The sequence below is a fragment of the Ascidiella aspersa genome, chromosome 4, assembly GCF_963924565.1.
Source record: "Ascidiella aspersa chromosome 4, kaAscAspe10.2, whole genome shotgun sequence".
Classification (NCBI taxonomy): domain Eukaryota; kingdom Metazoa; phylum Chordata; class Ascidiacea; order Phlebobranchia; family Ascidiidae; genus Ascidiella; species Ascidiella aspersa.
The window spans coordinates 6,235,158-6,246,159 of record NC_139450.1 but is presented as its reverse complement, the minus strand read 5'-3'; the positions used below and the strand labels follow the sequence as shown (position 1 = coordinate 6,246,159).

General features: G+C 35.4%; 2 protein-coding genes across 2 annotated transcripts in view; one reads left to right on the top strand and one right to left on the bottom strand.

Annotated features, from left to right (window-relative positions):
* LOC146146868 (uncharacterized) overlaps positions 1-591 on the top strand; it is a 41,496-nt gene extending 40,905 nt beyond the window's left edge. Inside the window, exon 4 of the mRNA XM_083387815.1 lies at positions 18-591. Coding sequence (XP_083243941.1) covers positions 18-94 — 77 coding nt within the window. The 3' untranslated portion in view covers positions 95-591. The remainder of the gene's footprint in view (positions 1-17) is intronic.
* A 1,781-nt stretch (positions 592-2,372) lies between these two features.
* On the bottom strand, positions 2,373-9,460 carry LOC146146867 (cytochrome P450 2U1-like). The gene is made up of 10 exons (XM_083387140.1): positions 9,429-9,460; positions 9,266-9,280; positions 8,302-8,482; positions 7,261-7,406; positions 6,662-6,764; positions 5,943-6,052; positions 5,075-5,231; positions 3,958-4,102; positions 3,320-3,483; positions 2,373-2,690 (listed from the first exon to the last, which is right to left on the bottom strand). Exons 1-10 carry the CDS (start codon positions 9,458-9,460, stop codon positions 2,373-2,375), a joined length of 1,371 nt encoding a protein of 456 aa, XP_083243266.1.
* Between the last annotated feature and the right edge of the window lie 1,542 nt (positions 9,461-11,002).

Here is an 11,002-nt window from a genome sequence, read left to right as displayed (position 1 = left end):
ACGAGTGCTTTTTTAAGGAAACCGCAACCAGGGAGGGCAGAACTTTGGCAGTGGATCATTCAATAACTCAGGACCACAGAATTACAATAATTAAGGAAATCATCTAAACACGTTTCACGGACTCCTTAAAATCACACAGAAGCCAATATCCTACTTTGAGGACCACTTCCCCAAACTGTACATAAATATTAAATATGTATATATCTTAACCGCGTATGCCGTATATTGCTCTAATAAAGACATGCTACAATTAAAAGGTAGTTAAATATAATTCAAAACAAAGTTTTCTTGCTAAATTTTTTTACCTGAACGATAGTTTCAAAAAGCTGGGTAGAGATGATTTTTCAATTTGTAAACGATTTATGATCATTTTTAATCGATTTTGACTTGAAATAATTTTGACTAATATTGGCCTAACGTGTAAATTTTGACTTGTTTTGACATGTCAAAAATAATCGCCATACTAATAAATATTCAAAATTGAACAGTAGAAAGAAAAGTGGTTAACAGACAGTGCTATGGGCTTTCATGCAAACAAGTTGTTTAAACCTGTGTTTCAGTTAGCGATCAATTTTATTGTGAATTTGTTGTGCAACCCAGAATAAGATAACAACATATTAGAAGTAAGCAATGTATATTTACTATTTTTGAGAAACTTTTTTATACAATATTAGCTCACACCAATACTGTAACTATACCACAGTGCAGTAAAAAAACATACACAAGAAAAGCCTTTCTATGCTGGATTTTAAAGCTTAAAAAAAAGCTTAAAAAAATATTCCCTGTAATTCTTATTATAATCTAATTTGAAAATACTAAAATGATCTCATTCTAATCTAATTTGGATAAACTAAAATGGTCTAGTTCTATTTCTAATCTAATGTGTAAATCTAAAATAAATCTAATTGTCCAAATCTGATTGCAGGCTCCATTACAACAAATGTACATAGCTTTCATTACGAATGAACCGTAATTGACTAGCACGCAAAGTTTTTCCAGCGTGAGAAGCGCTTTGAACTGTAATTATTAAAAATAGCTGCAGGCACCCGGCCGTAAAATAATTGAGGTGTGACGAATCACTTTGCTATAAGAAAAACAATATATAAAATGTCCTGGGATGCCAGCGCTAGGTTTAACACTGATTTATAATTTGAGAACAATAAAATACGAACCGCTTCTTGTATCGTATAAATTTTATTATACGGGTTGGCCAAAAGTAGGCTGACAGTTATCCCACAGCGTTGGCTTGGGAGAAGGGGTAGCATTAATTGTCTACCACGCTCACCTGACCTGACACCAATGGATTTCTTTTCTGTGGGTGTTGTAAACAACAAGGTGTAAGCCTACTTTTTGCCCACTCTCTATATACTGCGGAAGCAAGTACAGGTTTCTGTTAAACCTAACAACTGTATCCTACGGATGTCTGGAAGTTTGCCCAATCGTAACAATTGCCTTGCTAACGTTTAGTTATTGTTATCTTTACTGATTTAAAAATATTTCAACGCAATTTTTGCGCACTTTATTTGAGTCGCTTAATATCTTCATATCAAAACCTACACTTATTTTAATGGGTGCCTTACACGACAATTGCCGCCACTGCAAAAAACGCAGACAAATTGCAGTACGACGAAGCTAAGTAAAAGTACATCCTAAAAAAGTGACACGAAATTGTTTGAAAGCACAATAAAAATACCACAAAATTTTCAACCACCAAATTTAAAAACTCAATGCAACCTACGAGGAAATCTATATTAACGCAACAAATATAGTATAGCAAACGTCAATCGCTAAAATAGACAAATGCCCAACACTAAACCTAGTTATACGCATGTTTCTGACATGTAGGACTCGTATTGCTTATGTTATTAAGCAACGTAATTCGTAATTCGCGGTACTGCAATTGCGCTCTACATCTCACGACCCTGTAGGTGTGCCACGGTCATATCTTCTGGTTTTGAAAAGTTTGTTTGTTTAGGAAACATAGTTCCCTGCTGACGCATTTATAAGACTTTTTTATGTAAATTAAAGTGACAAATGTGACTTTAATTCAAATAGACTATGTACAGAAAAGGCAATTACCGAAATCAGTTGGCCTACTAAGCAGAAGTGTAATGCAAGCAAGGCCAGAATAGACAAATCTACTTGACGCAAAATTATAACTATTTTAAAGCGTTTTGCTGCGGTTTCCGATGTGGACTATTTTTTATCTATTTAATTCAAGTATAACGTGTGCAGAAAAGGCTATTTTAGAAGTCAGTTGGCCTAATCAGAATTATAATTTAAGCAAGGTCAGAATGAAAAAATCTATTGTGGTGCAAAAATATAACTATTTTAAAGTTTTCTAGCTGCAGTTTCTGATGTGCACTATTTTCTTATCTCTCCTTGGCCACCAAAGTAAAATTAAGCGGCACGAACGAGTTATACTGGGTGCCGTTCACGATATCGGGAAGACTCTGTTGGTACGGATCAGGCAGAAACTCGAATCTCTGAACGAGCGACACCAAAGATATAAAGACCTCCATTCTTGCCAGTTGCTCGCCCAAACATTGCCGCGGACCAACGCCAAACGGAATCACGTGATTCGACTTGGTGAACTCGCCGTCCCTGCCTAGGTGGCGCTCGGGATCGAATTTATTCGGCTGGGGGAAGGTTTTTGGGTCGTTGTGCACCGCCCAAATGTTCATCACTGCCTGTACAACACATGTATCGTTAATTTAAGCAGTTCCACGCACTGGTAAAAATATATCTATGTTTTGGTAGTGTAAGTATTTTTTTTATGCGGAAGGTCAGCTCAGCTTGAAACATAATGGCTAGAGGTTGTAATTGGACGTATATTGAATGCAAAATTCCATACAGAATGTTAATGTTTTTGATAGTCCTTTATTCATTTTAAACTCTTGTTTGTCATGATATAAGTATTAAAGCGAAAGTATTTTCAGCAAATAGTCTACGCGATTTTTAGGGCAATTGCCTAAAACAATCTAGTTGATATTGGAAAAGTCTATTTTTCATTCGAAAACGGAATATCTTGAATTTATTTGCTGGATTTGGACAGCGAAACTATGACGTGATCAGCTTGGGCAAGAACATAAATGAAAGAAAACTATTTTTTTTAGTTCACGCCTACAGTTAATTAATAATTTAGTTAATATGCTTATAATCCCTTTTAATTATTTCATTACTGAACGATTTGCTTATACTGTGTTTATTAAACACAAATACTAAAGTGTTTGCTTGCAGTTAAAAAGGTTAGCAAACGGAGATTGACACAAAGCCAGTTAACAAGTTTAGTTTGCCTTTAGCGAAGCATATACCATACCGTTGTGTTCTTGGGAATGACAAATCCACGAAAATGCACGTCTTCGTTGGTCTTGTGCAGTATGGACAAAGGTACCAGGGTGCGGAACCTGTATACTTCCTCGATGAAGGCCAGTGTGTAAGGCATTTCTGAGCGGCTGGACATTCCCACCACGGTTTCGTTGCCTTAACAGTAAGAGAGTCTAATGGCGATTGATACGTTGTTAGGCATCTACTCATAATTTGGTTACAGTAAGAAAGGTGTACTTTAACGACACCTTGTAAAAAAATTTATCTCATTTAAGGAATGTACGATACTTGACACTTTATTTCAAAACCGAAAAACCGTTATTGCATGTAAAGTATTGGCCAGAACTTATTGCATTTAAAGTATTGGCCATAAGTTATTGCATGTAAAGTATTGGCCAGAAGTTATTGCATGTAAAGTATTGGCCAGAACTGGACTTGGGGTCTAAATTAAAGGCACCAATTATTCCGAGATCATCGCTGTACCAAGTGGGCTGCGAAGGCAATCACATTTCGAGAAAACACATTTACAAGGCGGACTTTGTACAGCGAGTACCTGGCTCGAGCCTCGAGTAGACATGTGCCGTGATTTAATCCTGTTATGCGTATAACTTAACAAACCTGCTTACTCACCCAAGACCTTCAGAATTTCAGCGTACAGCTTTGCCTGAGTTCTTGGATAGTGGAGCAGACAGAGGATGGCCCACCTAAGCGTGCTGGTGGTCGTTTCACTGCCTGCCACGAACAGGTCTTGTACGTACTGAAGCAGCTGCGCTTTCTAGATGAACGATACATATTGGAATCGGATTTTTTATTTGAAAGCCATTTTGTTGGGCTTCGGACGAATTTATTCCATAGCGGAGGTGTTTAAGATTACACATCCTATATAGGTATGTACAATACGATATTTTTACCGACACCAATATGCCTATACCCAATATTTTGAACTAAAACTTTTGCGATCAAAATCCAGTGTTGTAATGACTTAAGTCAATGACTTGACTTAAGTACACTTAAGTCACTGTTTTTAAATGACTTGACTTGACTTGAGTCTTTTGGGCAAATGACTTGACTTGACTTAAGTCATTTGGACAAATGACTTGGGTAAAAATTAAGCAATTATTTATAGAATTGCGTTATTTATCCCAATCTTTGCACATAAAATAATTTGCTTGTTACATGCTGCTTTTATGTTATTTTTTACTTGAGTTGCTCATAATAATCGAAGGAGTTTGCCGGTTTTCAAGGGCTGGACTTGAAGTTGACTTGCTCTAATTATGACTTGACTGGGACTTGACTTGGACTGGGACTTGATCTGTTATTTATTCGAAAAGACTTGACTTGGACTTAAGTTATTTTACGAATGACTTGACTGGGACTTAAGTTATTTCAAAATGACTTTTTTACAACATTGTCAGAATCGATACCAAATAACGTCAGTGTTATGCATAAACAAGACGAAATAAAACTTCCAAACATAGTTTTTCCAAATTACTGCGTAAAAATAGTGTGCAGTTGGTCAAAGCAAATATGTAAATTGCGTCAAATTGAATAAGTAAAGTTTAGTCATCAGTTCATAACAAACTATATGCGCCGTATTTTTTCTATATGCTATAGGGTCTAACTGTATAATACTATACTTTTTTGTTTCAACTTCTAATAATATCGTGGTGAAATGCAGTTTATCAAAACATGTAAAACTCTGAAAAGATTTCTCATCGTTTTTGATTTAGAAAATAAAAGCCACTACCGTAAAGTCGTCGTTTTTCTTCATTTCAGCAAGAAAGGCGTCGGTGAAGTCACGTGGATTTGATGGATCCAAATCATTTTCGTGTTCGTCTATTATCTTTTCAGCAAACTCTTGAAAAAATAAAGCCAAGTAAAATTTTCGCGATCCTCTTTTTGATCTAACCATTTTGCAATTGTCTACATATTTTTTGCCGGAAACAAACAACTAAAACCAAATTAAATACGTTGTAATTCGCTCCTATAAAACTTAGCTTTGGCCGAAATTAGATCTATGTAGGTTAAACATTTTTTGGTCTTAAGCTAACCAGTGCGGGCTTTTAATAAAATAAGTACGCACACATATTATCCCCAAGTTTTGAGCTCGAAAATGGGAAAAGTGTTCGAAAAAGACAATTGTACAGCTTTGTGCATGTACGATTGTAACAACACTATACTTGCCAAAACTATTTAGTACAAATCTATTCAGGCATTCCACTCTTCCGGAAAACGGTGGCAGGTTGCGGAGGAAAGGGGCAAACATAACAGGCCGAAGAGATTTCTTGACGCTGTTGGTGAAACCGTTCGTATTTCGAAAAATATAGACATAAAAATATCAAAATCTAAGCTAAATAATTATATTTTACAAATAAAGCAAGAATTTGTAAAAAAATAAAATAATCGAATACATCTTGGCGTATACAGAATCACCAGTCAAGAAAAACGCTCTAGGCCTATATATATATATATATACATGTATATTTATATATAAATGTAAAGGCAGGCAGTTAATATCCTACTTTTATCTTCAAATTGAAGTTACAGTTTAACCTTTACCATGATTTCATAAACCAAAACAAAGTATAAACATTAGGAGGTTAAAAGTATCGTACGCTTTTGTAAAGTTGAAGATCAACTCCTTGAAGGCTTTGTCGTCGTAATCAAATCGTCGACCGAAGATAACGCTACAGATGTTGTTGGATATTGCGTTCATCAGCAACGCCTAAATATAGAACAAAAAACACATTTCCACGTTCACACATGTGTAGTATCGTGTTTTAATAGGCGAAATCTGGTCCAGGTTTCAAAGGTGTTTCTCAAAAGTATAGCGTTTGTCTTGAAAACCATATAATCTCTAAAGAATCATTTATACTTGCTGTTTAATGTTTTTCGATTAGCTGACCAGAAAAACACATTCTGTGTTAATTGATCTCTGTTGAATGCAGCGAACAGACTGCAGAAAACGTGCGTCACTTATTAAGACGAGCTAAAAGTGCCGTTTAATACACAATGCCAGCAAAATAGCACAAAACATTTTGAGCCATAACGGTGGAAGTGATGCGTCTTTTGTGATTATTGTTATATGGGACATGGTAAGCTAGGTCCGGGTAAAACGTAAAGGCAATATCAAAACGCAAATTGTTTTATGTTTACAATCCAAGGCCACTGAGACAAAATATATTTTTCAACAAAAACCCAAATTTGAGTGACATCAGATCGTTTACAAACGTGATCTGTTTAAAAATGTCCCAAAACGCAAGGCACTCCAAAATGCATTGTCGTCATTTATTCAAGTTATCACAACCCTGATTTCAACTTTCATAGAACTTACACGAATGTCAAATGGTTTTCCTTGTTGATCTTGTATTGCCCTGTTGAGGTAGGCAACCTCTTCACGAACCCGTTCCTCCATTCCTCTTTGACCAACTCCATTTCTGCTTTTTTAACTAATATTAAACTCATGACAAATAGGTTGGCAGAATCTTGCCAGCCTTCTGGTGACAATCATTTTCAGCCTAAATTCTTATTTCGTTTTAGTCGTAAACTTGAATGATGTGTTTCAACAAACTTGAATTATGTGTTCGCCATCAACATTGTCAAATTTAGGCGACTAGCAAGGATTTTAGCAAGTAAAGTACCTTTTTTTGTGTGTCACTAACAAATACATACAGGACATGCCAAAGAGACAGTGACAGTTATGGTTTAAGTTAAGCCTTCCTAAATGTCCTTGCCCTATCAGAATATTACCATGTTTCTTCCGTATGGCGCACCTTAACCTCTTGTGAATGTAGGCTAATGATTTCCTGGACCCAAAATTTCACAGCACCCCCGGATGTTGCAGTTCGTATTACTTCGTCAGTTAAATTAACACAACGATCATTGGTAATATAAATCAAAAGTTGCAACGTTGTATTGGTAACGTTAACTGACCCACGTAAAGCCTTCAACCCAAACTTGCGCTGCAAAATGGTGGCCGGTCCGTAGTCGGCGAATATTATCCCTTCTCCACGTTTTAGCTCATCCACCAAATTCATGGCCGGTCGACCGGAAAAGTCTTCTTTGTTTTTCACAAAAGCCTTGAAAACATAAAAAAATAATTTTTGTTTCTTTATGGATATTGCCGGAGGTATCACTAAAACACAGTGGCCATTTAACTTAGAGTTTCGCCTCCCAAGGGGATGTTAATGGCTAATGAAGTGGCCAAATCAATGCAGTTGGTGGTTGAGATTTTACTGCATATTTTGCAAAATGATAATAAATTTCGATGGCGCTTGAGTACAGTTTGAAATTATCTGCGTGCATCTATTAACACAAATAAAATAACGCTAAATTATATAAGCAATTATTGATAAGATCCTACAGGCTACCTTTTATGATCTAAGCGATTTGTGTTATTTAATCACTGCTTCTAAACGGTCGCCATCCAGGGGGAACCAGGCTATTCCCCCCAAAATATCTGTTATGCCAACTTTATATAAATACTATTTTTTTAACTTCTAGTGATTTTTAATATACGTTTGTGACCGTTCTAATAAATTGTTATTATCCCAACGACGCTATGCGAACTATATGTTGCACCGTTAGACTCGTGAAAATATCAACCATTTTGCTAGCACCTTTAGAATTCACAGTTAGCGGCACTATCAGTGTTACTGCGCATTCGCACTTTGGACTCGGGACTCGGGTAGTTTTACGTGGTCTTGCTCGATTCCCGAGGCCGACCCCGCAGCCCTGCTTCAAAATTTTTTTAACCATAAATTTGATGCAAAAGCTTCAAATCGTTCACTTTATAAAGTTCGAGACTGAAGAGTAAACTGCACGTTCAATGTAATGTAATTGTATAGTAATTCATATTTATATAATATAATAATCAAAGAGTGCTACATACTGTAATAGCCGATGAGAATCACGATCAAATACCCGTAAAATACAGTACATTCGCTTCACAGCAGCAAATTCGGAAATCCCTACCTCGATTACGGACTCATAGTCGTTGAAAACAACAGCTTCTCTTCGTCCAATTCGCACAGACATAACTGGCCCATAGGTGGCACTCCACTTGGCCAGCGCCTGCTCCATGAACTTTCCGGTAAAAGGAATGACGCCTAGCAAGGGAATTCCCCTAGGCCCTGGCGGGAACCGCTCTGGCCTCCTGTACCAAACGTAAATGGCCAAAAAGGCCAACAAGAAAATCAGAGTGGCGTTCGGCTCCAAAGCCAAATCCATGCTTGGAAAGGCAACAGGTGAATACTGACAATGGGAAGTGTTAGGAAAATTTATACTTAGTAAAGGTTTGTTTTAGTAAGCTTGAATATTCCAATGCTGAGCCAGCAGTCCTAAATAAATTATCAACTTTTTGAGTTAAGACATAATTACCTAAAAAAAGCAACTTAAATTGGGAAACATTATTGGTATACACTTGTACAGGTATGTTGCTTAACCTTAGCAGGCTGAAACTACATTTTACATTTGCCTTTACAGATTCCGCAAGTGCGAAAAAATTAAGTTTTACTGTCAACAGGGTATGATGAAGGGATAGGCTATGATGGCGCTTCGCATTTTGAGCATCTTGATAAAGAAAATAAGCCAAGGCCTTGGGGCGTGTATATTTTCTAAACCTAAAATTTAGGTAATCATCGTCCAGCCTTTTAAAGGGTCAGTCACTACACGCATTTTAGGATGTAAATTTATAATAATTTTGAAAGTTTAGTTCTTTGACGGCCTTACAGCAAAAAGTGTCATCAGCATTTATATAGTTTAAAATTTTAATGGACAATTAACTGCGAAATGTTCGAACTTGGCAAAATGAGGATTTGATTAAATATTTCGAACAACTCCAAGTTCCACTGATCAATTCATATATGAATTATTAGCTTACTATATATTCAGGAAGGCCTGCACGTTTTTGGTTTCTTAACTTCCTCACTATTATTACCAATACCAATAAATTCTGCAACCGAAACTAACTCATGCAACAACTGCCAGCTGAAGCAAATAGGTTTATAACGACTGGCTGCAGAAAACGTACGCAATCTACACACTGGCACCGCAGCTTGCATGGAATACCCCGTTAAAATAACAAATCCTTCATAATTCACTTGAAAACACTACGTTGCTTTTTAACATTCATATCATGATATACAGGGAAGAAACACAATAGTTTCTTCACTATTATGCTAAAGCTTAAAAGCATTCTAAAATACGTACACATGTGCAATAATAATAATTAGGGAAATTATTGTTTGGTTGGGCAAAATATCAAAATTTGTCAAATAGTTATACATTAGCGTTTCACTAAATGCACTTCAGACATAGTTGCCATTCTAGATTATTTTAATCTAGATTTAGATGTTTTGGTTTGAATCTAGATGTAGGAATATACAATCTAGATGTTAGATGTTTTTTTAGATTATTATAAAAAAATATTGTATAATCTAAATTAGTGACAGATTCGCTATTGACGATAAATATTTCAGTAATTTCAAAAGTTTTTTTTTGCAAATTGAAAAAAAAAAAATGATGAGATATAAAATCGAAATTTCAGTAACTAGTCATGTTCAGTAAAATGTTTTATAAAGCAGAAATCTTAAATCTAAAGCATCAAGCAAGTCCCTTTATGCAACTTTATACGGCATTAAGCTTTTAATGTTGATTTTTTGTCCAAAAGTATTGAATATTTTCAAAAATCATTTTTAGATTATTTTTTAGATTTCTCCATAAAAATCTAGATGTTTTTAGATTATTTTTTTGGTAAATCTAGATGATTACTGTGAGAAAAAAACGGCAACTATGACTTCAGAAAGTTCAGAGGTGAGAGGTGTTGTACAGGTTGTGCTGTTGCGAATGTATTTTTATAACGTCTTTGTTGCTATTTAGTTCATAGAATTTATCCCAGGGGTCTTTAAACTTTTTTAATAAAGGTCTTGATAAATAACTAGGATAAAATATAAAAAACTGAAAAGGCCTGCCCATGGCGGATAACTGTCAGGATTGACAATTAAAGGCCAATATATACAGTATATTATATATTTGTCGGCTTTATAAAAAGTTCAAATTTAGCCTGGAATTATATTATAGACAACCACTTGTAGCTGTATAGACTATACAGTATAGTTGTATTCACTAAAGTTGATGCGCTGTCCATGTTATAGTTTGATGGCAACTGGACAGTTGTTAATTGCGTTAGGTTTATGAATTACCTTAGAGATGTCAAATTGGAGACAACTTTTCGAGGGAGTACAGCAAATAGTTTCCTGGACACATAAGATATTACATGGTTTGCTATTTAGAGGTGTGACAGCTCGGTGTAACTAAATGATTACTATTAGACAACTTTAAACCGATTATACTTAACGGTAAAGTTATACGAAAATAATCGCAGTCCACATATAGTCGCAAGTTATCCGAGTCAGGCACTGTTTTCAAATACACTATAAAATATTTATAGTTTTTTTTTCTCGTAGAAAAGTTCTTATGTAGATTTACGCAACAAGATATGTCCAAATGAAGTATTCAACCTTCAAATACAAAATTAACACACTCACAATTTTTGTTTCGAAACAATATTTTGCCAAACAAACACCAACACTTGAAAACAATAATAAAATCAACTTTTATTACAGATACAAATAGCAACCTTTAATAAAAACACTGTCACAAAATCACTTACAAA

Excerpts from the sequence above, each read along its gene's own strand:
- LOC146146867 (XM_083387140.1), bottom strand. The coding sequence starts at position 9,460 with ATGAATGTTAAAAAGCAACGTAGTGTTTTCAA. Across the intron at positions 6,765-7,260 it reads GGGTTGAAGGCTTTACGTGG|AAATGGAGTTGGTCAAAGAG; the intron begins GTCAGTTAACGT and ends TTAAAAAAGCAG. Across the intron at positions 3,484-3,957 it reads TGAAATTCTGAAGGTCTTGG|GCAACGAAACCGTGGTGGGA; the intron begins GTGAGTAAGCAG and ends CTTACTGTTAAG.